Source organism: Hyperolius riggenbachi, chromosome 12 (genome assembly GCF_040937935.1).
Source record: "Hyperolius riggenbachi isolate aHypRig1 chromosome 12, aHypRig1.pri, whole genome shotgun sequence".
Lineage (NCBI taxonomy): Eukaryota > Metazoa > Chordata > Amphibia > Anura > Hyperoliidae > Hyperolius > Hyperolius riggenbachi.
In genome coordinates this window covers 167,659,878-167,686,471 of record NC_090657.1, presented here as the reverse complement: position 1 = coordinate 167,686,471, position 26,594 = coordinate 167,659,878, and the positions used below count along the sequence as shown (strand labels likewise).

Genomic DNA, 26,594 nt, shown 5'->3' with positions numbered 1-26,594 from the left:
AACCTGTTTGTCGGGGCTGCACAAATCTGGATTCCACGGAAGAACTGCAATTAGAAAACCTCTGCTCTAAAAGACAAATGCTTCAAAGTGTTTAGAGTGGTGTAGAAACCACCAGAATTGGTCCCTCGAGCAGAGGAAAAATGTAATTTTCTCTAATGAATCATCGTTTACCTTATTTCTGACCGAGTGTATGTTTGGAGACAGCCGAAAGAAGCATTTCATCCAGACTGCCTTCTCCCAACCGTAAAACATGGCGGGGGTTCTGTGATGATGTGGGTGCTATTTCTTGTAAATCCACCAGGCCAATGATTTCCCTTCATGGAATAATTAACAGCAGAGACTATTTAGCAATTTTGGGCTACCAAGTTCATCGTATGGTTCAAGAACTGTTTCCAGAAGGGAATGCCATCTTTCAAGATGATAATGCCTCAATCCAAACAGCTAGAATTGTTAAAGAATGGCACGAGGAACATTCTAATGAAGTTAAGCATCTCATCTGGCCACCACAATCCCCAGACCTCAACATTACTGACAGCATTTATGGTCGTTATTAAAGATTCAAGTAAGAAGTCTATTTCGGCCGCCATTTCTGAACTGAAGGGTGTTTTAACTGAAGAATGGGCTAAAATTCCTTTGGAAACAATTCACAATTTGTATGAATCAATACCTCGGAGAATTGAGGCTGTAATTGCCTCAAAAGGTGGACCTACACCATATTAAAATTTATTTTGTTGATTTTCAAGGTGTTTCCATTGTTTTTTCCAACCCCTGTAAGTAGATCAAGAGTGGCTGATTTTTCTGGAAATTTAATTGTGTTAAATAGACTAAATCAATTTTGTGAACAATCATTTTTTTCATAATGGAGGTAAATTGGTTTTTTGTGATACATTGGTCGGATTTTTCAAAAGTCACAATCAATCAGAAAAAACTGATTGCAATTCTCAAATTGAAAACAAATATTAAAGAAAAAAAAATGTATCATGTGTGCCTACGTTAAATGATACATGAGGCGTACTTAAAGTACTTAAAGCGTCTCAGGTTCCATACTTACCTGGAGCTTCCCTAAGCCCTGTTAAGGCCACTTGTCCCTCGCCGTTTCTAGTGGTGCTCGGATACCGCTGATCATGGATTTGAGTAAATCCGGCCACGGCGGCATCAAAATCCGGATAAGCCGCGATTGCGATCCGGATATGAAACTTTCTAATTCGACTCGGATTTTCGTCATGATTGCCAGTAAAATCCGTGATCATGAATTAGACTTTAATGTTAATAGCAAAGCCCCCATACATGATACAATCCCCAAAATTGCACGGATTATAAGGGTGAGGAGGGGCTGCAACTTTAAAAAAAAAAAAAAAAAAAAATCAAGAACAACTCTTAGTTTTTGAGACAAATCGATGTTAAAGAAATTATAACTTTAAATGTGGCTATTAACAATAGTAATAAGTCTTTTTAAACATGGAAATACACTTTAAGCAATCACAGAGTCCCTAGCAAACTACAACCATGCAGGCAGGTGATGATGAGTCCCAATGGCACCTGGCGGCACCTGGCGGTACCACTGGAGGAGAACGATTGGGCAACACCACAAAAACACCCAGAGAGGTTTTTGTACATTTTTTTTCTTGCAGGGATAGCAATGACATGAACAGCAGAGTTTTTCGTGGGCCCTGGCGGTGGAAACACAGACTTTAGTAGTGAAATTCAGCGAAAGCAGGTGGAGGACTGAGCAGTCAGTGCGGCAGCACAAAAGACTATGACACTTCACTGGTGATACCACAGCATGGTAATGCTGCCCAAAAAATTAGATGCATCCGTGGACCCTAGTGGTGGGGACAAAGACAGCAGTAGGGAAATGCCACAGCAGGAGGAGCAGCGTGGGTCAGCAGCAGCAGCAGCATATGAGGCCATGGGACATGACAGGTGGCACCACAGCAAACACGCTGCTGGTGCTGGTTGGAGGAGGATGCTGTGGCTGGCACCTCTGCTCTGGGCAGCTGCACTGCATACAGGCTCTTTGTTAAGCTCAGCAGGTCTCCGGGGTGCCGGATGCTGCTGCTGCAGGCACCTGTTGCTGGGTTGGCAGCAGGGTCGGACTGGGACACCAAGGGCCCACCAAGGAAGTTTCAGCCTGGGGCCCGCCCCCCTCTCCTCCTCCCCCTGGTGGAGGAGGATGCTGTGGCTGGCACCTCTGCTCTGGGCAGCTGCACTGCATACAGGCTCTTTGTTAAGCTCAGCAGGTCTCCGGGGTGCCGGATGCTGCTGCTGCAGGCACCTGTTGCTGGGTTGGCAGCAGGGTCGGACTAGGACACCAAGGGCCCACCAAGGAAGTTTCAGCCTGGGGCCCGCCCCCCTCTCCTCCTCCCCCCCTCTCCTCCTCCCCCCCCCCCCCCGTTTTGGGCTCACATACACATGTACCCTAGAAATCTTGCATGACTTTATGGTAGGGAATAGATTTTGAGCAATTCTGAGGACAGTCTCCAATAGGGATATGTCTAAATGCGGCGTCCTGCAGCGAAACTAAATGGGTGTCACCACGCACTGGAACATCGGCGTGGTCATGATAAGTCATGGGCAGACTTAAAAAAAATAAAATACAAAACACAAAATAAGTAGCGGTGTTATTCACAGAGATTAGGTCTGACCAGATACATTTTAGATAAAATATTCAAGTAGTTACATGCCTCATGATAATTCATCAAGTAGTCAAATGGCAGCAGATACCCCCACAAAATGCAATCAGGTTGCCGACAGATGCCCCCACAAAATGCAATCAGGTTGACGGCAGATGCCCCCACAAAATGCAAACAGGTTGGCTGCAGATACCCCCACACAATGCAATCAGGTTGGCTGCAGATACCCCCACACAATGCAATCAGGTTGGCTGCAGATACCCCCCACACAATGCAATCAGGTTGGCTGCAGATTCCCCCACACAATGCAATCAGGTTGGCTGCAGATACCCCCACACAATGCAATCAGGTTGGCTGCAGATACCCCCACAAAATGCAATCAGGTTGGCTGCAGATACCCCCACACAATGCAATCAGGTTGGCTGCAGATACCCCCACACAATGCAATCAGGTTGGCTGCAGATACCCCCACACAATGCAATCAGGTTGGCTGCAGATACCCCCACACAATGCAATCAGGTTGGCTGCAGATACCCCCACACAATGCAATCAGGTTGGCTGCAGATACCCCCACACAATGCAATCAGGTTGGCTGCAGATACCCCCACACAATGCAATCAGGTTGGCTGCAGATACCCCCACAAAGTCCCCCCCAGCTTGGAAGGGGGGTCAGCGGGCACAGATCAGTGGGGAAGCCTCCTCCCCCCTCCCTCACCTAGGCACCCCCCTCCTCCAGAAGTGCAGCCAGCAGCGAGCGGAGAATAGCTTACCGAGCTTCAGATGATGCTATCTCCGCTCCGCTCCTCCGCATGCCACTGCTGCTGCCCTGCTGCCTGGTCTCTGTCTCCTGTAGTGACGCTGTCCAATCACGCTCTCGCAGGAAGTACTGCGAGAGCGTGATTGGACAGCGTCACTGTAGGAGACAGAGACCAGCAGGGCAGCGGCATGCGGAGGAGCGGAGTGGAGATAGCATCATCTGAAGCTCTGTAGCTATTTTCCGCTCGCTGCACTTCTGGAGGAGGGGGGTGCGCGGAAGGGGGGGCCCCTAGGTGAGGGAGGGGGGGAGGCTTCCCCCCCTCCCCGCCGCTCTGTGCCCAATTTCCCCCCTTCCAAGCTGTGCCCCCTTCCCTCTTAGCTCTGGGGCCCCCAGGAGGCGGGGCAGTCGGGGCCCACCGATGGGACCATCGGTGGTTCGGTGGCTCAGTCCGAGCCTGGTTGGCAGAACAACAACAGTGGGGGTGGAAGGCTGTGGGGAATGCTTCCAAGAGTCTGCGCACAAGGGCCCCCTGCAACTCACTTGTGCAGCGCTTGGTGGTGGATGGCGACATGAATGGTCCCATCTTTCCCTTCAGACGTGGATCCAGGATCAAGGTGATCTAGATGTCCTCCCTTTCAAGTATCTGGATCACCCGGGGGTCCCTCCAAAAGGCAGTGCAACATATGTGCAGCCATGGGGAAGAGGCTGGCATTGGCAGACTGTGACACACCTTCGTCTTTGTCCCCCGAGAGGACATGCCTGTCCTCCTTCCTGCGCTGTGCCCTCCTTTAACTGCCACCCCCGCACAATGGCAGCGGCACTCTGCTGCTCGCCCTCAGCATCCAGGTCAGGGGCCTCCTGTGAGGTGGACTGTGCTGCCTGCTCCTGTTCCTGTTGGCTCAGGGCTGCCTCCCCCTCTTCCATCAGTTCACAAATCGCCCTGTCCAGCAGGCAAATCAAGGTCACCCACTCACAGATGGATGCCCGCTCCCGACTCACTTTCTTGGATCACTGCAGGAATGGCGTTAAAATCAGGCACACTTGCTACATGTCTGTCCACTGAGCTGCAGTGATCATCACTTGTAGGTTAGTGGAGCTGTTACCATAGACGTTGTCCTTACACATGTACCTGCAAAGAGCCGCTCTGTGCGGCCACAGCAGCTCTAACATTGAGTCGAGTTCCAAAATCAAGCAGCGTTGGGATGGCGGTCCTTGAAAAGTAGTGAAGGCTGGGGATTCGCCACTCAGGTATCCCAAACTGGTGCAGCTCGCGCATATCACTCCCCTCCTGCACCAGGGAGTATGGAAGGAGCTGGGAACACATGGCCCAGGCCAGCAAGCCATTTAGCTTCTGGATGCACCTGTGACCAGGAGGCAGAGGCTTGCTCAAAACCTGAAAGCAGTCACTTAGCAGGGTCTGCCGATGTCCTAGACGGGAAGCTAAAGGAGGTAGCACTGGAAGGAGTAGAGGAGGTCAATGAGGACTGGCTGGCCTCACCAGCCTCAATGTCTGTGGCATGAGCTGCCGAGAGCGCACTGGAGGGAGAAGTGTGTTTTTGTGCTGCGGCGGGGGCTTGACGACCATGAGGGAGGGATGATGCTGCTTCTGAATGCTGCGCGGTGGGTCTCCTGCTCTGACCACCCTCATCCTGGTGCTTCAGCCTCTTAAACTCTGCAAAATCATTACAGTGATAGCTCTTAAGGGGGGCCTGGAGGGATGAGGTACCCATCTTGGACGCGTTGTGCCCATGGCTCAAGGTTTTTTTGCACAAGTTACACACTGCATAGCTTACATCCAGGGCACATGGAAAAAAAATCCATATTGTGGATGTAAACTGCCCCCTACAGTGCGAAGAGGGTGTGGCGGTTCTCCCTCTGGTTGGGGGTTACATGCTGGTGGTGGTGGTGCTGCAGCAGCTGCTGATGCCGACTGAAGCAGCGGCCTGTGGCTCCTGCCTTCCACACCCACTGCTGGACCTGCTGTTGCCCCACACGTGGCGGTGATGCAATTGCCCTATGCTCCTGTGCCTGATTCTCCTCCGAGCTGCCTTTGGAGACGTCAGACACATAAGGACGGTCCTCCTGCCAAACATCCTCGTCGTCAGACTGAAACACCTCGTCTCCTGACCCCACCACCACCTCTTCTGCACCAACATCCCCAGACGCAGACCCCTCCTTATCCTCAAAATATGCTTGTGCTGGCCTGTGCCCAACATCCTCCACATCAGGCCCCATGACCTCATCATAGGTAGCAACCAAGATGCTACCAGACGCCGGACTGAGGGACAGAACACTCTTGTCCAGGGAGGGCTGACCACTGACTGCTGGGGTGGATGTCACAGAAAGCAGAGGGCGTTGGCTGCTGCTGGGATTTCTGGTCACAACGGAGGTCTGGGAACAAGAAATGGGCTGCTCCTCCGTCATCATCTCTATCAATGTCTGCGAGTGACTCTCCTGAATGGCCACACAGCGGCCCAAGGTGCTGAAAATGGGTGCCACTGGCACTGCCAATGGAGTCCGCTGTGCTGCTGATGAGCGCGTCTCTGCTGCATCCCCTACAGCTGAGTGCCCTCTCAATGGCTGTGGACCAGTCCCAGAAGTGGCAGAAGGAATGGCACTCCCTCTCCTGCCATGACCCCTGGCAGATATTCTCTAAGCACAATATTTGAAAGTGGAAAGTGTGCTGCTTTTTACTTTCAATAATATGTGCGTGGGCCTGGGGACAGATGAAATACAGTGGGATGCGTAAGTTTGGGCAACATTGTTAATCGTCATGCTTTTTCTGTATAAATCGTTGGTTGTTTTGATAAGTCAGTTACATATAGGAGACACGCAGTTATATTTGAAAAGTGAAATTAAGTTTATTGTATTTACAGAAAGTGTGCAATAATTGGTTAAACAAAATTAGTCAGGTGCATAAATTTGGGCACCACAAAAAAAGAAATTAAATCAATATTTAGTAAATCCTCCCTTTGCAGAAATTACAGCCTCTAAATTCTTCCTGTAGGTTTCAATGAGAGTCTGGGTTCTGGTTCAAGGTATTTTGGACCATTTCTCTTTACAAAACATCCCTAGTTCATTCAGGTTTTATGGCTTCCGGGCATGGACAGCTCTCTTTAAAGGGAACCTAAACTGAGAAGGATATGAGTTTTTTCCTTTACAATAATACCAGTTGCCCGGCACTCCTGCTGATCCTATGGGCCTGATTCACAAAGCGGTGCTAACAGTTAGCACCCTGGTGAAAAGCCCTTTATCACGCCTAAACTCAGTTTAGGCATGATAAGTTTAGGTGTGATAAGTTTAGGTGTGATAAGTTTAGGCATGATAAGTTTAGGTGTGATAAGTTTAGGCATGATAAGTTTAAGCACCAACTGCGTTAGCACCGCAGTGCACAGCTGATCAAAAGTCTTGCGCTAGCAAAGTCTGGTGCACTTCGCATAGAGTTTAATGGCGCTGCTTTGCGTGCGGGACTTTGCACGCTATCTACACTTATCTAAACTTAGCATGCCTAAACTTATCACACCTAAACTTATCACACCTAAACTTATCACGCCTAAACTGGCTTTTCACCAGTGTAGTGCAAAGGTTATCATGCCTAAAGTCTTTTAGGCGTGATAACTGAGTTAACACCGCTTTGTGAATCAGGCCCTATGTCTCTAATGCTTTTAGCCAAAGCCCCTGAACAAGCATGCAGATCAGGTGCTCTGACTGAAGTTAGGCTGGATTAGCTATATGCTTGTTTCAGGTGTGTGATTCAGCCAATACTGCAACTAAAGAGATCAGCAGGGCAGACAAGCTACTGGTATTGTTTAAGAGGATACAACCATATCCCTCTCAGTTAAGGTTCCCTTTAACTCACACCACAGATTTTCAGTTATATTCATGTCTGAGGACTGAGATGGCCATTACAGAACATTGTACTTGTTCCTCTGCATGAATGCCTTAATGGATTTTGAGCAGTGTTTAGGGTCGTTGTGTTGTTGAAAGATCCAGCCCCGGTGCAGCTTCAGCTTTGTCACCGATTCCTGGACATTGGTCTCCAGAATCTGCTGATACTGAGTGGAATTCATGCATCCCCCAACTTTGGCAAGATTCCCAGTCCCTGCACTGGCCACACAGCCCCACACCATGATGGAACCACCACCATATTTTACTGTAGGTAGCAGGTGTTTTTCTTGAAATGCTGTGTTTTTCCTCCATGCATAACGCCCTGTGTTATGCCCAAAAAATTCAATTTTAGTTTCAGCAGTCCACAGCACCTTATTCCAAAATGAAGCTGGCTTGTCAAAATATGCTTTAGCATACCTCAAGCGGCTCTGTTTGTGCTGTGGGAAGGAAAAAGGCTTCCTTAGCATACAACATCTCCTTCTGTAAAGTGCGCCGAATGGTTGAACAATGCACAGTGACTCCATCTGCCTCAAGATGATGTAGGTCTTTAGTGCTGGTCTGTGGGTTGACTCTGACTGTTCTCACTATTTGTCACTTCTGTTTATCCGAGATTTTTCTTGGTCTGCCACTTCGAGCCTTAACTTGAACTGAGCCTGTGGTCTTCCATTTCTTCAATATGTTCCTAACTGTGGAAACAGAAAGCTGAAGTCTCTGAGACAGCTTTCTTTACCCTTCCTTTAAACCTTGGTGGTGAACAATCTATGGCCTCAATTCACTAAGATCACGCTGGAGATAATAAGGCAAGAGAAAACTTACCTCCACACAGTGAGTTATTTTATCTCTTCATTCCTTAAGTTACCTCTTCTGTAGTTAATTTACCTCCTCTGTAGTTATTTTCACACGCAGTTAATAAACAGTCTGTCTAACTCTGGAGTTATTTTAAGGATTGAAGAGTTAACTTAAAGATTGTAGAGTTAACTTTAGGTTTGCCTGAGGTAAAATGTTTCCTGATTACGACATGCCTCATCACCATGGTAATAACTCTAGAAACGTTATTAAAGACAGGAGATAAGCTTAGTGAATTTAGGCCTTTGTCTTCAGGTCATTTGAGAGTTGTTTTGAGACCCCCATGTTGCTACTCTTCAGAGAAAATTAAAAGAGGAGGGAAACTTACAATTGACTTTCTTAAATGAATATTTCTCATAATTTTATTCACCTGTGCATGACCCAGTGCACACCAAAAACCTGTTTTTGGTGTGCACTGGGCCATACACAGGTGAATAACGCTAGAGGTTTTTGAAGCAGATTTCAGAGCGATTCTAGACATGTTTAGAGACATTTTCTAAACATGCCTAGCGTTTTTTGGAGCGTTCTTGTGTAGCAGATTTCGGATAGTGAAAAAAAGCTTGTGAATCATGGCTACGCTGTGATCACAAGCTCATGATGAGCACCACTAGCCATTTACCAGTTTGGCTCCCGTCCACCCCAATTTAACCCCAAAGCCTGCCAAGTCATGACTGGCTGCGCATGCACAGCCCAGGCAGGTGCGCTACCCCATCCTCCTGCAGCTGGGAGCATTCTGCATTTGCGGATTACTACAGCGCAGGTGCAGAACCTTCCCAGGGACAGGAGAACGACTCAGCCAGGCTTTCAGGCTGAATTGCGGGGGACAGGAAACGGCGAGGGACAAGCGGCCTTAACGGGGCTTAAGGAAGCCCCAGGTAAGAATGAAACCTGAGACGCTTCTCATGTCAGGTTCCCTTTAAGTATTGCAGCTTTACTTACCTGGGGCATCTTCCAGCCCCTAGAAGTCTCTATGTCTCTCGGCGCAGTTCCGCTGTCACCCAGACACAGTGGCACTCCCGTGTTCAGGAGCATTCTGCTCCACCTGTGCATATTGCTTCCGGCCACTGGAGAGCAACTGAGTGGCATGTGTGCGCACCCACCAGTGTTGCTGTACAATCCAGGATCATGATGTTGGGTAGTGAAAAAATGGTTGTAAATCACATCTATGCCGTGATTCACAACCATTTTTTCACTACCCAACATCATGATCGGAATCCATGATTGGGAATTGATCACGGCAGTCAATCACGAATTCAGCCATTATTCCAAGTATTCGGCCCGTGATCAAGGCCATGATCACGGAAAAAATATCCGTGACTATCTCCTGAAAACCCGCCGACTTTAGCGGTTAATAGCAAAGCCCCCTTACATGGTGGAAACACCAAATTTGCCAGAAATGTTAAGAAGAATAGTGGGAACCAGTGGCGTACCTAGGGTATTTGACACCCGGTGCTGGGTATTATAAGAACCCCCCCCCCAAAAAAAAATTGGGCGTGGCCGTGACCGGATGAGGGTGGAGCTAACTGTAATTTAACGTGAACCCGGGGTGAGAGTGATATGGAGGCTGCCATATTTATTTCGTTTTAAACAATACTAGTTGCCTGCCAGCCCTGCTGATCTATTTGGCTGCAGTAGTGAACTGAATCACACCAGAAACAAGCATGCTTGTTCAGGGTCTATGGTTGAAAGAATTAGAGGCAGAGGACCAGCACGGCAGCCAGGCAGCTGGTATTACTTAAAAGGAGATAAATATGGCAGCCTCACTATTATTCTCAAAGACAGTGGACCCAAGTTTTGGTGACCCTTTCCCCAGAAAATTCACATACTTGTCCAGGTTTTCCTCAAGAAAATACGCGTAATGTGTGCAGATTTGCCCAGAAAATACATGCAATCATGTCAGCAGATTTGCCCAGAAAACACTTCAATCATGTAGCAGACCTGGCCAGAACATAAACGTAAAAATATAAATAAAAAAAAAACACACATTTACTCACTTGCAGCAGAGCTCCTGTTCCGGGCCTCCGTCCGGTGCGCAGCTCCCACGATCCTCTGCAGACAGCAACTGAAACTCCCAAAGTCTCCAGAGCAGGGCTTCAGACATTTTACTATAGCCCTGCTCTGCCGCTGCGGTGAACTGACACGGCATCTATTAGATGCCAAAAGTCAGTTCACACTGTGGGGTGCTTGGAGAATATTAGGGGGTGCTTCAGCACCCAAAGCACGCCCCCCCCCCGGTGCCGCCACTGCCCCCAGTATAGGTAGCTAGGAGTTGCCCCCAGTATAGGTAGCTAGTTGCCCCCACTGAAGGTAGTATAGTTGCCCCAATATAGCTAGTATAGTTGCCCCCAGGATAGGCAGCATAGCTGCTGCCCCCAATGTAGGTAGTGTTGCTGCCCCCAGTGTAGCTAGTATAGTGGCCCCCGTACAGCTGCCCTCCAGTATAGGTAGTTTAGTGGCCCCCATAGTTGCCCCAGTATAGCTAGTATAGTGGCCCACAGTTTAGATAGTATAGTGGCCCCCAGTGTAGCTAGTATAGTGGCCTAAAGGTAGCTAGTAAAGTTGCCCCCAGTGTAGCTAGTATAGTGGCCTCTATTCTAGCTGGTATGGTGCCCCCCCCAGTATAGGTAATATAGTTGCCCCCATAGTTGCCCCCGTATTACTAGTGTAGCGACCCCCAGGCCCAGTGTACCTAGTATAGTGGCCCCCAGTATAGGTAGTATAGTGGCCCCCATAGTTGCCCCCAGTATAGCTAGTGTAGCGACCCCCAGGCCCAGTGTAGCTAGTATAGTGGCCCCCTGATAGCTGCCCCCAGTATAGGTAGTATAGTGGCCCCCAGTTTAGATAGTATAGTGGCCCCCAGTTTAGATAGTATAGTGGCCCCCAGTGTAGCTAGCATAGTGCCCCCTCCCCCCAGTGTAGCTAGAAGGAGGGATAACAGCAGGGATAGCGGTGGGGAGGGGGGGACATATCCCCTCCCTCACCTGGGTCCCCTCCTTCTGCCTCTCTCCCCCCCCCCCACCCAAAATGCGGGCAGCGGGCAGCAGGCGGGCGCGGAGAATACTCATGTTACTTTCGCGTATCAGCCTGGAACGCTGCGTCGCCGTCACGTGATTGGAGGCGCAGAAGAGGCATGTGACGGCGACGCATCGTTCCAGGCTGATACGCGGAAGTGACCTAAGTATTCTCTTCGCCCGCCTGCTCGCTGCCCACTGCCCCCGGCCCGCTGCCCACATTTTGGAGGGGGAAGAGAGGCAGAAGGAGGGGACCCAGGTGAGGGAGGGGGGGGATATGTCCCCCCTCCCCGCCGCTATCCCTGCTGTCACCCCTCCTCCTAGCGCTGCTCTTCCCCTCCTGGCTCCTGCATGACTTTATCTATGGGGGGTCGTGGCAACACCCCCCTGGCTGTCTGGCACCCTGTGCAGGGCCGGATTACCGACCAGGACACAAAAGCAGTCGCTTGGGGCCCCATTCAGAGTCAAAGGGGCCCCATCAGCACATAAACCAGCCCTCGCCATCCTGTCAGCGGTGGCTGGATGGTATTATGGTTAAAGTGACTCTGAGCTTTGCAGTAACTATGGAAAGATGCATATCATTTTAAAGCTCTCTTTCTCCTCTTTCCAATGATATATAAACCGCCACCCTATGCCTTTTAGTTTTCGCTATTTTCGCGATCGAAATTGCCTCCAGCACCTTTCCCTAATAATTTATTTAACCCTCCTGGCGGTTAATTTTTTTTGCCAAAATGGCAAAAATCCTTTTTTTTTTTCTTTTTTTTTTTGTGTTTCATGTAAAGCTACCAGAGTGGTAGCTACATGAAACACCACTAGAGGGCGCATGTGTCCCTCTAGTGCGATCGTCGCCGGCATCAATAGCAAACAGGGGAACGCGTATATAACGCGCTCCCCTGTTTGGCTTCTCCTGTCGCCATGGCGACGATCGGAATGACGTCATGGACGTCAGCCGACGTCCTGACGTCAGACACCTCCGATCCAGCCCATAGCGCTGCCCGGAACTCATTGGTCTGGGCAGCGCAGGGCTCTGGCGGGGGGGGGGGGGCCCTCTTGCGCCGCTGCGTACGGGCGATCGCCGCAGAGCGGCGGCGATCAAGCTGTACGCGCGGCTAGCAAAGTGCTAGCTGCGCGTACAGCATTTTAAATGGAGCAAATCGCTCCACCAGGGGCTGAGATATCTTCCTGCGCGGCATAGCCCGAGCTCAGCTCGGGCTTACCGCCAGGAAGGTTAATGTCCTAACTAGAGGCGATGTGCCTGGATATATGTATTTTTATTCTTATCATTGACTCCTGTGGCTAGGGTCTAATTCAGTGCACTCCCTCCTTCCCCTGTATGTTTGTCAGCATGCACACAGCTTATGCTGGTGTATGCACATGGTGCACATGGACACATAACGTTAGCTCCCTTGTGCGATTGGTAAGATGCACTGTCTTTCCCAGGAGAGGAAGTTAGGATGTGTGCTCCTAATCCATTGATAGGTTTGATGCAATGAATGTGTTTGCATGTCTGCACTATGCATGTTACAGGGCCAGAGTTAGGACACCTATGTTTACCTGGGTACTTCTACGCAGTATAGGTGACTAAGCATAAGAATGCATTCTTCTGTGAACTAAAACCCCGGCTTTTAATTTAGCTGTAGGGATAACAGTTGTGCCTGGATGAGTGAATCTGTGAATGCATTTGTTTGAACATTTGCATGTGAGAGTGCGAAGGGTTAATTGATTTTTGCTGTTTCTAGCCACACCCCCTTCAGCACCTCTCTTTCCCTAATAATTTATTTAATGTCCTAACTAGAGGCTATGTGCCTGGATATATGTATTTTTATTCTTATCATTGGAAAAAGGAGAAAGAAAGCTTCAAAATGATATGCATCTTTCCATAGTTATATTGTACTACATAGGACGACTTTTCTCCGAAGTCGGCAGCTCGATTCAGCACAATGCAATGAAATATAAGGAACCCAGGGGGATATAATTACAAACATCATGCTGGTAGGTGTGAGGATGTAAATAATTAGTTGTGGGTATGCTTAAAGGCATACCCACAGGCACTGCTCGGAGTCCCTTTAAGGGCTCTGCCTCTGACACAGGAGACCAGAGTTCGAATCTCGGCTCTGCCTGTTCAGTAAGCCAGCACCTATTCAGTAGGAGACCTTAGGCAAGTCTCTCTAACACTGCTACTGCCTATAGGGCACGTCCTAGTGGCAGCAGCTCTGGCGCTTTGAGTCCGCCAGGAGAAAAGCGCCATATAAATGTTATTTGTCTTGTCTTATCTTGTCAAATGATGCTGTGCGCTGCTGATTGTCTTCAGAGCCAGCTCCTGCTACTGTGCGCTCTGCCACTGCCCACTCCTCCTTCCCACAGAGAACCACAGCTGCAGCAAGAATGATAGCAGCAGATGGCAAACGCTCACTCACCTATCCATGATCCAAGCGACAGAGATCCCGTCATCTGACACCCATCGGTCTCTTCTACAGTGCAGCCGCTTGCTCTGAACTTCCTGATTCTCAGATCAGACAGGAAGTAGGAAGTAGTAATAGTAGTGTAATGAATAGTGGCAAGGCAGCTGCAGTGAACAGCGCTACCACCACAGCTGCCTCTGTCTCCCTGCCTAGCAATGTGCCTGCACCTCGGGCGTCTAGCACACCGAGGACGGGTCTCTCTGCCACACATAAGGTTGCATTAGCGCGTGCGCGCGTGCACAGACAGGACCTTTATGCGGGGAGGAGGCGCGTCAGCTGACCGGCCGGTCGGCTGACGTCAGAGGAGACGCTCTTCGGCTGACGTCAGAGGAGACGCTCGTCGCTTCCCATTGGCTGATGGGAGTGGGCGTACTCCCAGGGTCTCCTCCGCTTCTTAAGCCTGGCTGAATCACTCGCAACTTGTCTGCTGTTGCGAATACTTTGTGTTAGCGCTCAGACCTTTTGATAGCTGTAATTATAAAGAATTGAAAAGACTGTATATTATCTGTGTATGACTCTGGGTTGCTCCGTCTTCTCTTTCGCTTATCGCTCCTGTACCTTTGCCCGTCTGACCTTGCTGCCGACTCTGCTTGTTTAATCTTCTTGCCTCTGCATTCCGATTTTGTACTTTATCTGCCTGTCTGTTGCCAACTCGATTAGTCTGACCACTCTACACTTACCAGTGAGCCCTTGTCACTGGTGAGGTACCTCTGTACTGCTAGTACCCACCAGCTCCTCTGGTGAGGTATCTACAAACCTATCAGTACTTACTGATCATAAAAATTTGGAATACATTGAGGGGGCCAAGAGGCTCAGCCCCCAACAGGCCCGCTGGTCTTTATTCTTTTCGAGATTCAGATTTATAATTACCTACAAGCCAGGAAGTAAAAACATTAAGGCAGATGCCGTGTCTCGATGTTTTGAGCCCGAGACAATACAGCCACCAACCCCTGAAAACATCCTGCCCGAGAAGGTTGTTTTAGCAGCCACCGAAACTTGGGAAGATTGGTCATTCACATTGGGTTCCTATCAACAACAAGACGTTTCTGAGGGGAAACCTGATGGGGTTCTGTTTGTACCTTTACACTTCTGCCTGCAGATCTTACAGTTATTCCATGCACATAAGAATGCAGGACATCCCGGGGTGGCGAGGACACAGGATCTGTTGTCTAGATGTGTTTGGTGGCCATCCCTGGCTCTAGATTGTAGGGAATTCGTGAGAGATTGCTCGGTTTGGGCCAGAAACAAACCATCCAGACAGGCTCCTGCAGGTACACTCCAGTCATTGCCAGTACCTGCGGAACCATGGACCCATTTATCCATGGACTTTGTGGGTGAACTCCCCAGGTCTGAGGGAAAAACGGTCATCTGGGTGGTAGTCGACAGATTCAGCAAAATGGCTCATTTTATCCCTCTGGAAGCACTCCCTTCTGCTCAGGAACTGGCAGATCTCTTCATCCAGCACATTTTCCGTTTACACGGTATACCGGAGAATGTGGTGTCAAATAGGGGAGTCCAGTTCGTGTCCAAATTCTGGCGAGCCTTTTGTCATCATTTAGGGATGAATCTGTCATTTTCATCCGGCTACCACCCACAGACCAATGGGCAAACTGAAAGAGTTAATCAGTCTTTGGTACATGAAAAGAAGGAGGGAACAAGCACCACTACAATATTAAATAAATAATTAATAATAAGGCCTAGGTGTGCTATGAGCTATAAAAATGGCATGAAACTCACAAGAAAAAGAATAGCCTTTAACCACTTGCCGACCGCACGCTTATACCGTGCGTCGGCAAAGTGGCAGCTGCAGGACCAGCGACGCAGTTCTGCGTCGCCGGCTGCAGGCTAATTAATCAGGAAGCAGCCGCTCGCGCGAGCGGCTGCTTCCTGTCAATTCACGGCGGGGGGCTCCGTGAATAGCCTGCGGGCCGCCGATGGCGGCTCGCAGGCTAAATGTAAACACAAGCGGAAATAATCCGCTTTGTTTACATTGTACGGCGCTGCTGCGCAGCAGCGCCATAAGGCAGATCGGCGATCCCCGGCCAATCAGCGGCCGGGGATCGCCGCCATGTGACGGGACGTCCGGTCACTGGCTGCACAGGATGGATAGCGTCCTGTGCAGCCCGGATCACTGGGCATGACAGGTAGGAGAGGGAGGGGGGCAATTTCGCCGCGGAGGGGGGCTTTGAGGTGCCCCCCCCCCGCAACGTGCCTGCAGACCGGAGCGATCAGACCCCCCCTGCACATCATCCCCATAGGGGGAAAAAAAGGGGAGCGATCTGATCGCTCTGCGTGCCCGCTGATCTGTGCTGGGGGCTGCAGAGCCCACCCAGCACAGATCCCAACAAACAGCGCTGGTCCTTAAGGGGGGGTAAAGGGTGGGTCCTCAAGTGGTTAAAGCACCACACCAAACCAAAATGCAAGAATCAATGAAAAAGTCATCTTTATTATAACATCATACAATTAAAAGCATATATAAAAACGTGTCACTTTGCATTGTATATCTCTGCTCACTATACTTACTGCCTCATTGTATTTTTGCACTGTATAGAACATTTATCTATATTGGAATATAGATCTATAGTGGTTTTTTGATTGTTGTAGATTTTTGTTTGGCACTGGCGAGAGTTTATTGTATTTATATTACCACTATGCACTGTAGTACTACTACCTTTGTTATTTATAATCAGTGCTATGTATCAATTCATTATATATTATCCTTTGGGACCCCAGACTCATGGTCTTGTTTTTATATATGCTTTTAATTTTATGATGTTATAATAAAGATTACTTTTTCATTGATTCTTGCATTTTGGTTTAGTGTGGTGCTTTAAAGGCTATTCTTTTTCTTAATCAGTCTTTGGAACAGTTCCTTAGGTGCTATGTGGCTGATGCTCAGTTGGAATAGGCAAAGTTTCTGCCGTTTACAGAATTTGCGCACAACAACTTGAAAAGCACCTCATCGGGCTTTTCACCCTTCCAGGTGGTCTCGGGGAGATCTCCCAAATTCTCCCCGTTGCCAGTGGTGTCTTCTCCTTTCCCTGGTTTGGAAGTTTGGCAGGGATCATTGAAGGAGATTTGGACTATGGTCAAAGATAACCTAGAAAAGGCGTTTCGGACTCAGAAGAAGCAGGCAGATAAGAAACGGTCCATGGAATGGGAATTTGTACGAGGGGACATGGTGTGGGTTTTAACCCGGCATCTGGCATTGAAACAATCTCAGCAAAGTTAGTCCCCAGATTTATAGGCCCATGCCCTGTATCCAAAAGGATCAATGATGTGACTTATGTGATCGCACTGCCATCTAGTATGAGAGGTGTGAAGTCATTCCATGTGTCTTTATTGAAGCCGGCTGTGCATGTGGGTTCCTCTCCCCCACCGTGGTGATTGATAGAGAGCCTGAATATGAGATTGAGCAGATTTTGGATTCTCGTTGGGTGCGCAACTCGGTACAGTACCTTGTTCATTGGAAGGGGTATGGGCCTGAGGAGAGATCTTGGGTGCCGGGTCATCGCATACATGCTGAGGAGTTGAGACAGAAATTTCATGAGATACATCCTATGAAGCCGTGCAGGACGTGTCCAGAGTCCACGCCTCAAGGGGGGGGGTACTGTAATGAATAGTGGCAAGGCAGCTGCGGTGAACAGCGCTACCACCGCAGCTGCCTCTGTCTCCCTGCCTAGCAATGTGCCCGCACCTCGGGCGTCTAGCACGCCGAGGACGGGTCTCTCTGCCGCACATAAGGTCGCATTAGCGCGTGCGCACGCGCACAGACAGGACCTTTATGCGGGGAGGAGCCGCGTCAGCTGACCGGCCGGTCGGCTGACGTCAGAGGAGACGCTCGTCGCTTCCCATCGGCTGATGGGTGTGGGCGTGCTCCCAGTGTCTCCTCCATTTCTTAAGCCCGGCTGAATCACTCACAACTTGTCTGCTGTTGCGAATACTTCGTGTTAGCGCTCAGACCTTTTGATAGCTGTAATTATAAAGAATTGAAAAGACTGTATATCATCTGTGTATGACTCTGGCTTGCTCCGACTTCTCTTTCGCTTATCGCTCCTGTACCTTTGCCCATCTGATCTTACTGCCGACTCTGCTTGTTTAATCTTCTTGCCTCTGCCTTCCGAATTTGTACTTCATCTGCCTGTCTGTTGCCAACTCGATTAGTCCGACCACTCTACACTCACCAGTGAGCCCTTGTCACTGGTGAGGTACCTCTGTACTGCTAGTACCCACCAGCTCCTCTGGTGAGGTATCTACAAACCTATCAGTACTTACTGTTGCACCAAAACACCTGTAATTACATATAGCTATCACTTCTGTGGCCTTGCTATACTTGCATTATTGGTGATTCTGCAGATCACCACATAATCAGGAATAGTGTCTGCATTATTGGTGATACTGCAGATCACCTAATAATCAGACATCTGTTTTGCTGACACCTATCGTTACAAGTAGTAGTAACAGAGCGGCAGCACTCTAGAGGAGACAGATGGGCTCCGGATGACGGGACCTCTATTGCTTGGTGAATGTGAGTCATCTGGTGCTGTCATTCTCCCCCTGCGGATGACTTCTCTGCTGGACTATCGTATTCACTGGGATGGAGGCTGCATGGTGGCTGTCTAGTTTGGGAGGAAATCGGTTGTTCGGTGGTGGGGGTGGTTATGTAATTCTGTCTGGGGAACAGCTTCCGGTTTGGCGGTGTCCAGAGCTTTCTGCTATTGCCAGGCTGGAGATGCAGGGGGAAAGTGCTGCTGCTGTGATATCTGGCGCCCTCTTCACAGGGGTGCCCCAGCCCCTGAGTGCAAATGTCCCAGCCATTCATCTCTCACTCTGCATTTTGCCGCTGCTATTCCCAGCATTGTGCACCCACAGAGGAAAGCGGGCTGTTGCCCATAGCAACCAGTAGCTCGGCTGCCCCGGTGTGTGCGGCATGTTGCTGTGCAGCTGCAACTTCTGATTCTATTACGACATGATGGGGGGACAAATCAGTTACTTTGCTTAGGGCCCCATTTAGCCTTAATCCGGCTCTGACCCTGTGCGCCACGCCCCCCCTGTGCCCTGTGGTAGGAACGCCACTGGTGGGAACAAGAGGAATTTTTTTTTTCAAAAAGACCTTATAGTTTTTGAGAAAATCAATTTTAAAATTTCAAAGAAAAAAATATACATTTAAAGAGGGACTCCAGTGAAAATAATGTAATAAAAAAAGTGCTTCATTTTTACAATAATTATGTATAAATTAATTAGTCAGTGTTTGCCCATTGTAAAATCTTTTAAATCCCTGATTTACATTTCGACATTTATTACATGGTGACATTTTTACTGCTGGCAGGTGATGTAGCTGCTGCATGCTTTTTTGGCAGTTGGAAACAGCTGTAAACAGCTATTTCCCACAATGTAACAAGGTTCACAGACAGGAAACTGCCAGGAGTACCACGGTCAGAGTTTCTTGTGGGAGGGGTTTCACCACAATATCAGTCATACATCGCCCCCTGATGGTCTGTTTGTAAAAAGGAATAGATTTCTCATGTAAAAGGGGGTATCAGCTACTAATTGGGATAAAGTTAAATTCTTGGTCGGAGTTTCTCTTAAAATGCATAAATTACAGTTAATGAAGCAAAATCCACCAACTTTAGCAGTTAATAGCAAAGCCCCCTTACATGGCAGAAACACAAAATTTGCAGGATATGTTAAAAAGAACAGTGGGGAAAAAATAGAGATAGCGTGCGTTCGTACGTGTTGCGTTCCAAACACACGCCCATCCGCGTTTCATTATGTGAACATAGCCTTAAGGATCACGGGCTTAAACCCCCTAGTGACCAGGCCACATTTATTAATTAGGCCACTGCAGCTTTAAGGCCTCGCTGCAGGCCCACACAACTTAGCACATAAGTGATCCCCCCCCTCTGCCCACCAACAGAGATTGCCGTTGGTGGGATGTGATCGCTCCCAGGATGTTTTTTTTTTTTAATATTTCTTATTTCTAACCCTCCCTCCCCCCACCAGCCAATCAGCACGATCGGCTGTGATGTGCTTCAGCCTATGACAGCAGATTGCATCCCTGCCTCCAGAAAGGACAGCCGTGTCACAGCGTTGTACACAGTAAATAAACGACGATCTCGCCGTCTAATAGTGTCCTAGCGGCAATCGCCGCTGAGAGACTGATAACTGTCATTCAAGCGGAGATGCAGGTGATCTCCTGCAAAACCCCACCCTAGGACTTGACGCCAATTGGCGTTAGGTGGTCCTGGGGCTCCTTAAAGGGAACCTAAAATGAGAGGGATCTGGAGGCTGCCATATTTATTTCCTTTTATACAGTGCACATTGCCTTGCTGTCCTGCTGATCCTCTGCCTCTATTACATTTAGCCATAGCCCCTGAACAAGCATGCAGCAGATCAGATGTCAGACTGAAGTGTGACTGGATTAGCTACATGTTTGTTTCAGGTGTGTGATTCAGACACTACTGCAACCACAGACATCAGCAGGACAGCCAGGCAACCGGTATTGTGTAAAAGGAAATAAATATTGCCGCCTCGCTTTAGGTTCCCCTTAAGAGTAGGGAGATGTTTTGAACACAAACAGGGGCGTACCTAGAAAGCCCTGGGCCCCCCTGCAAAAAAAAATTCGTGGCAGCCACGGCAGCAGGCAAGCTGAGCACATACCTCCTTCTGGCCGGTGTGCCTGTCTCCGATCACTAAGTGCTTATGGAACTTCCTGTGTAAACAGGAAGTTCTATGAAGCGCTTAGTGATCGGAGGCCAGAAGGAGGTATGTGCTCAGCCACCGCGGCTGCCACGAGCACCACCAATGATTGCAGGAGGGGGAGCGCTAAGAAAAGAGCCCGAGGTGAGGGAGGGGGGGGGGGGGGGGAAATTTCCCCCCTTCCCACCGATCTGCGGCCACAGCTCTCCTCTTATGCTGCGACCCCTCCTGCCCCCAAAAACTCCCAGAGCGGGCCCTAGGGGGGCCCCGGGCCAACTCGCGATGGCAGGGGTAGCATCCCCTATTGGTACGCCAGTGAACACAAACTCTTAAAACCCTCACTCCAGATGGGTTAAAGAAACAATTAGAGAAAATACGGACCATTTACATTATTCCCATATAAAAATATTTTGTATCTTTTTAATCATCCGTGCCGCTCTCTTTTAACTTTAAATTTTGTTCTTGAAATTATGCCCTTTATGTCATTTTTTATATGCAATTTTAATATTCCCCTCCACATTTGAGATTGCATATACTTGCTCTATCACTACCACTAGCCTTACTTTAACCAGTTCAGCCTATCTGGACGAACTTACTCGTCCAGATAGGCTCTGCTGCTGCCGCCACATGGTGCGCACGATCGGGCGCGCTCCCGCTGCCCGCCGCTAGCCCCCCGATCAGTGAATGGGAATATAATTCCCATTCACCAGTCTAAGTCCCCCGGAGAAATACTGACGCTTTCCTGGATGCGAGATTCGTAAACTGCACCCACATAGATTTTTTATTAAACTATAATATTATTTTACATGTAAAATTGGCTGTTTTCCTCCCACACCAAAAATTACCCAAATACATTTTTTATTAAAAAAAAATAAAAAAAAATACAATAAAAAAAAACACAAAAACAACATAAATACCCAAGGGTCTGAACTTTTTAAATATGCATGTCAAGAGAGTATGTTATTATATTATTTTAAATTATACGCTTATAAATAGTGATGGACGCAAATTGAAAAAATGCACCTTTATTTCTAAATAAAATATCGGCGCCATAAATTGTGATAGGGACATCGTTTAAATGGTGTAATAACCGGGACAGATGGGCAAATAAAATACATGAGTTTTAGGCTTCTTGCACACAGGGGCGTTACAGGCGCACGTTAGTGCAGCCTGTAACGCTCCCCCAACGCACAGCAATGTAACACAAGTGGGCTGTTCACACTGCCCACGTTGCGTTACATTGTAACGCAGCAAAGTGCTGCATGCTGTTTGTTCTACGTGGCTAAGCCGCGTTAGACTGTTTGCACATGCTCAGTCATGTTGGGGAGGAGGGGAGAGCGGCCGGGCACATGGCTAATTAATATTCACTGCACTCAGTGACGTGCAGTGTTTACTTCCTGGAGCGGCCGCTCTGTGCGGCGATTGGCCGGGCGGGACCACGTGATGCCGCATGCGTCCAAGAGTACGCATCACGGACGCCAGAGTGAGCTGCACAACGCGGCTCACTCCGACGTCCACACCAGAGAGCATCAGGCGTTGCGTTAGGGGCACGTTATGTGCCCTATAACGTCTCCTAAACGCAACGTCCTGGTGTGTAACTAGCCTTAATTATGGTAGCGTATATTAATTTCAAACTATAATGGCCAAAAACTGAGAAATAATGAATTTTCTTCATTTCTTTCTTAATCTTCCTGTTAAAATGGATTTAGAAAAAAATAATTCTTAGCAAAATGTACTACCCAAAGAAAGCCTAATTAGAGGCGGAAAAAAACAAGATATAGATCAATTAATTGAGATAAGTAGCAATAAAGTTATTGGTGAATGAATGGGAGGTGATCCTTGCTTGGATGCATAAGGTTTTCGACACTGTAGTGCTGAACCGGTTAAAGGAGATCTGTAGTGAGAGGTATCTAGAGGCTGCCATATTGATTTACTTTTAAGCAATACCAGTTGCCTGGCAGCCCTGCTGAGCCATCTGCCTGCAGTAGTGTGAATCACACCAGAAACAAGCATGCAGCTAATCTTGTCAGATCTGACAAAAGTGTCAGAAACACCTGATCTGCTGCATGCTTGTTCAGGGTCTATGGCTAATAGTATTAGAGGCAGAGGTTCAGCAGGATTGCCAGGCAACTGGTATTGCTTAAAAGGAAATAAATATGGCAGCCTCCATATACCTCTCACTACAGTTCTCCTTTAAGACATTTTCTTTCTCCACTTCTCTGCATTTACTTTTATTTAGTTCCAATATTGCATAAAAGTTATGTTAGTTTTTGGCCACTAGATGGCAATAGAGGACCATCCATCAACAAATTCCAATACCTGGAAGTTTTTAACTTCTCCATTACAAATATAGTCTGCACTCCCTACCTTGTACATTCGTCAGTCACCTTATTTTTCCCAGCACCTTCTATTGCCTTGGATTCCCATTTTGCCTTATTCTTTATTGCTATCTCTACTTCCCTTATTTATAAGGGCCGCACGGCTTCACTGTATGGGTAACTACTAGTAGTACGTTATTTATTATAATTGATTTAATAAGCACCTCTATATTCTATGGCGTTATAGATGTTCTTACGTCACCCTGCAGCTATGGTCCTGCCACGCTCTCCTCTCCTTGCTCTGTTAGCATCCATGCACAGGTAATTACTGGGGCTGCCTATCCCCTCGGTCCCGTCTCCTCCTCCTAAGGGCCTGTACACACTGCTGCGCTTGCGCTGCATTTTTAAAAACACATTCTTTTGAAAAATCATGAAAATTGCAAAGACCTGTACACACTGCTGCAATGCGATTTTTCTATTTTGATGAAGGCTTTGCGACTCAGAGCAAGCGCAGAAGTGTGCGCAGTGCCTTACACCCCCTGTGTGCACCTCCACAGCATCTGCGCTAGCAGACGTTTACCACGTCACTTCCCTGAGGACGAACACGTCCGGATTCTCAAGCAGGCATCCCAGAGACGCCACACATGTTATGAGATAAGCGGCAGATAATGTCTTCTTATTACACCAACGATTATGATGTCTGTGCAAATACTAATGTCTATTATAATGTTTTGTAACCTAGTGTAACGCTTTTATTTATGCATTGCCCATGAGACAACATGGACAATGCACAAGCTATGCAACAGAGCAGAAAATGTCACTATGTGAGAAATAACAAATGACAAGTCCAGGAATAAATGAATAAAGGCAGTTTATTAACAACGTTACAATAATGGGCTCTAGGCTTCCCTCACAACCCCCCTCCCGTCCCTGTCACTGCCGCCGCATGTCAGTGCGCATGCAAGCGCGCACACACACATGCCCGTCCTCCTCCTGTTGCAATGGCCGCCCTGGTGTCACACATGCGCAGTAGTGCAAAAGCACGGACACAGGACAGGAGAGGACTCAGGGACACAGGGGATTTATTGTATAGGGTGCAAAGAACATGAATAGTAGCATAATCAGCAGTGTACATTAACCTCATGTACAGCAACAGAAATAAATGCAATGATATCCAAGATAATATCCCTGCAGGCAGTTGTATTCAATGGGCATACACAGGGCCGGCCTTAGGTTTTACAGCGCCCTGAGCGAAGCCTGATTATGGTGCCCCCTCATCACACACACACACACACACACACACACACACACACACACACACACACACACACACACACACACACACACACACACACACACACACACACACACACACACACACACACACACACACACACACACACACACACACACACACACACACACACACACACACACACACACACACACACACACACACACACACACACACACACACACACACACACACACACACACACACACACACACACACACACAATAGGTAATATTGGGATGGACAGACAGACAAATATATATACATTGAGAGAGAGAGAGAGAGAGAGAGAGAGAGACAGATATAGGGATGGATGGAGGGAGGGAGGGGGGGGGGGAGAGAGACATACAGAGAGAGAGAGACATACAGAGAGAGAGAGACATACAGAGAGAGAGAGAGACATACAGAGAGAGAGAGAGAGAGAGAGAGACATACAGAGAGAGAGAGAGAGAGAGAGAGAGAGAGAGAGACATACAGAGAGAGAGAGAGAGAGACATACAGAGAGAGAGAGAGACATACAGAGAGAGAGAGAGACATACAGAGAGAGAGAGAGAGGAAAGAGAGAGAAAGAGAGGAAAGAGAGAGAGAGAGAGGAAAGAGAGAGAGAGAGAGGAAAGAGAGAGAGAGAGAGAGAGGAAAGAGAGAGAGAGGAGGAAAGAGAGAGAGAGGAGGAAAGAGAGAGAGAGGAGGAGGAAAGAGAGAGAGGAGGAGGAAAGAGAGTGGAGAGACAGAGACAGAGAGAGACAGAGACAGAGAGAGACAGAGGAGGGAGAGACAGAGACAGAGAGAGGAGGGAGAGAGACAGAGACAGAGGAGGGAGAGAGACAGAGATAGGAGGGAGAGAGACAGAAAGAGAGGAGGGAGAGAGAGAGAGAGGAGGGAGAGAGACAGAGAGAGAGGAGGGAGAGAGACAGAGAGAGAGGAGGGAGAGAGACAGAGAGAGAGGAGGGAGAGAGACAGAGAGAGAGGAGGGAGAGAGACAGAGAGAGAGGAGAGAGAGAGACAGAGAGAGAGGAGAGAGAGAGACAGAGAGAGAGGAGAGAGAGAGACAGAGAGAGAGGAGAGAGAGAGACAGAGAGAGAGGAGAGAGAGAGAGACAGAGAGAGAGGAGAGAGAGAGAGACAGAGAGAGAGGAGAGAGAGAGAGAGACAGAGAGAGAGGAGAGAGAGAGAGACAGAGAGAGAGGAGAGAGAGAGAGACAGAGAGAGAGGAGAGAGAGAGACAGAGAGAGAGGAGAGAGAGAGACAGAGAGAGAGGAGAGAGAGAGACAGAGAGAGACAGAGAGAGAGAGAGAGAGAGGGACAGAGACAGAGAGAGAGAAGAGAGACAGAGAGAGAGGAGAGAGAAACAGAGAGAGAGACAGAGAGAGAGGAGAGAGACAGAGAGAGGAGAGAGAGACAGAGAGAGGAGAGAGAGACAGAGAGAGGAGAGAGAGACAGAGAGAGGAGGAAGAGACAGAGAGAGGAGGGAGAGACAGAGAGAGGAGGGAGAGACAGAGAGGGGAGGGAGAGACAGAGAGGGGAGGGAGAGACAGAGAGGGGAGGGAGAGACAGAGAGGGGAGGGAGAGACAGAGAGGGGAGGGAGAGACAGAGAGGGGAGGGAGAGACAGAGAGGGGAGGGAGAGACAGAGAGGAGGAAAGAGAGAGGACGAGAGAGACAGATATAGGGAGGGAGGGATAGGAGGGAGAAAAAGAGAGAGAGAAAAACATAGGGGGGGGGGGGGGGGAGGGTGAGAGAGAGGGATGGATGGATGGATGGATGGATGGATGGATGGATGGATGGATGGATGGATGGATGGATGGATGGATGGATGGATGGATAGATAGATAGATAGATAGATAGATAGGATATAGGAATAGATAATCTAGGGACATATATGAGAGAGAGAGACAGGGCTATAGGGATGGATGTATGTTTGGGGAGAGAGAGAGAGAGACAGACAGATATGGATGGATGGATGGATGGATGGATGGGAGGAGTAGAGAGAGAGACAGATATATAGGGATGGATGGATGCATGGGGAGATAGAGAGACAGACAGATATAGGGATGGATGGTAGGAGTAGAGAGAGGGGGAAGAGAGACAGAGTGAGTGAGTGAGTGTGTGTGTGTGTGTGTACTGCTGCACAAAGTCCGGTCCATTAAGGCTGCATTTCTATCTATGTAAAGCCCCCTGAGTGACTGACCTGCCTCTCTGCTGTCCCCCTTGCTTGCAGTTTGCTGGCACTCTGTGGGAGCTGGGAGATGTGCTCCTGTCACACAGACCTGTGGGCTGCAACAAGTTCCCCTCTGTGGTGGCTCCCTCCATCCCCGGCACTCAAGACTGCCAGCCATGTAGTTCAGCGGTGGGTGGTCCAGCAGCATTGATGGCAGAGCGAGGGAAGCCGCTGTATACTTCAAATACAGGAAGTGCTCATTCAGGAAAGCACTTCCTGTATTTGAGATACACAGCGCCACCACTGGGCTCCCTCTGTCATCACAGCTGCCGATTCACCCACAGCTGAACAGGGCTGACAGTGAGTGCCGGAGATCGGAGGGAGCCGCGAGTGAGGGGAATAGAAACCTCTGCACATGCGCCCCTTGGAGGCCGGCGCCCTGTGCGACCGCTCCGGTCGCACAGGTCAAAGGCCGGCCATGGGCATACACATGCAATGCGGAGTATACACACAATTAGCCTACTCTGCAT

General features: G+C 48.8%; 2 protein-coding genes and 1 long non-coding RNA gene across 6 annotated transcripts in view; 2 read left to right on the top strand and 1 right to left on the bottom strand.

The window, feature by feature from the left end:
* Window positions 1-26,594, top strand: part of LOC137542433 (uncharacterized) — a 163,192-nt gene that overhangs the window by 10,746 nt on the left and 125,852 nt on the right. The gene's annotated exons all lie outside the window — the stretch shown is intronic.
* LOC137541925 (RNA-binding protein 25-like) lies at window positions 16,683-25,439 on the top strand (the record flags this gene model as incomplete). Its single annotated transcript, XM_068263492.1, has 4 exons — window positions 16,683-16,824; window positions 16,946-17,046; window positions 24,301-24,627; window positions 24,672-25,439. Coding segments are annotated over exons 1-4 (1,338 nt in total), but the record flags the coding sequence as incomplete, so codon positions are not given.
* The window catches only part of LOC137542432 (cadherin-like protein 26), a 604,516-nt gene continuing 594,980 nt past the window's right edge, over window positions 17,059-26,594 (bottom strand). Inside the window, exon 20 of the mRNA XM_068264331.1 lies at window positions 17,059-17,119. The gene's annotated coding sequence lies outside the window, so the exon portion shown is untranslated. The remainder of the gene's footprint in view (window positions 17,120-26,594) is intronic.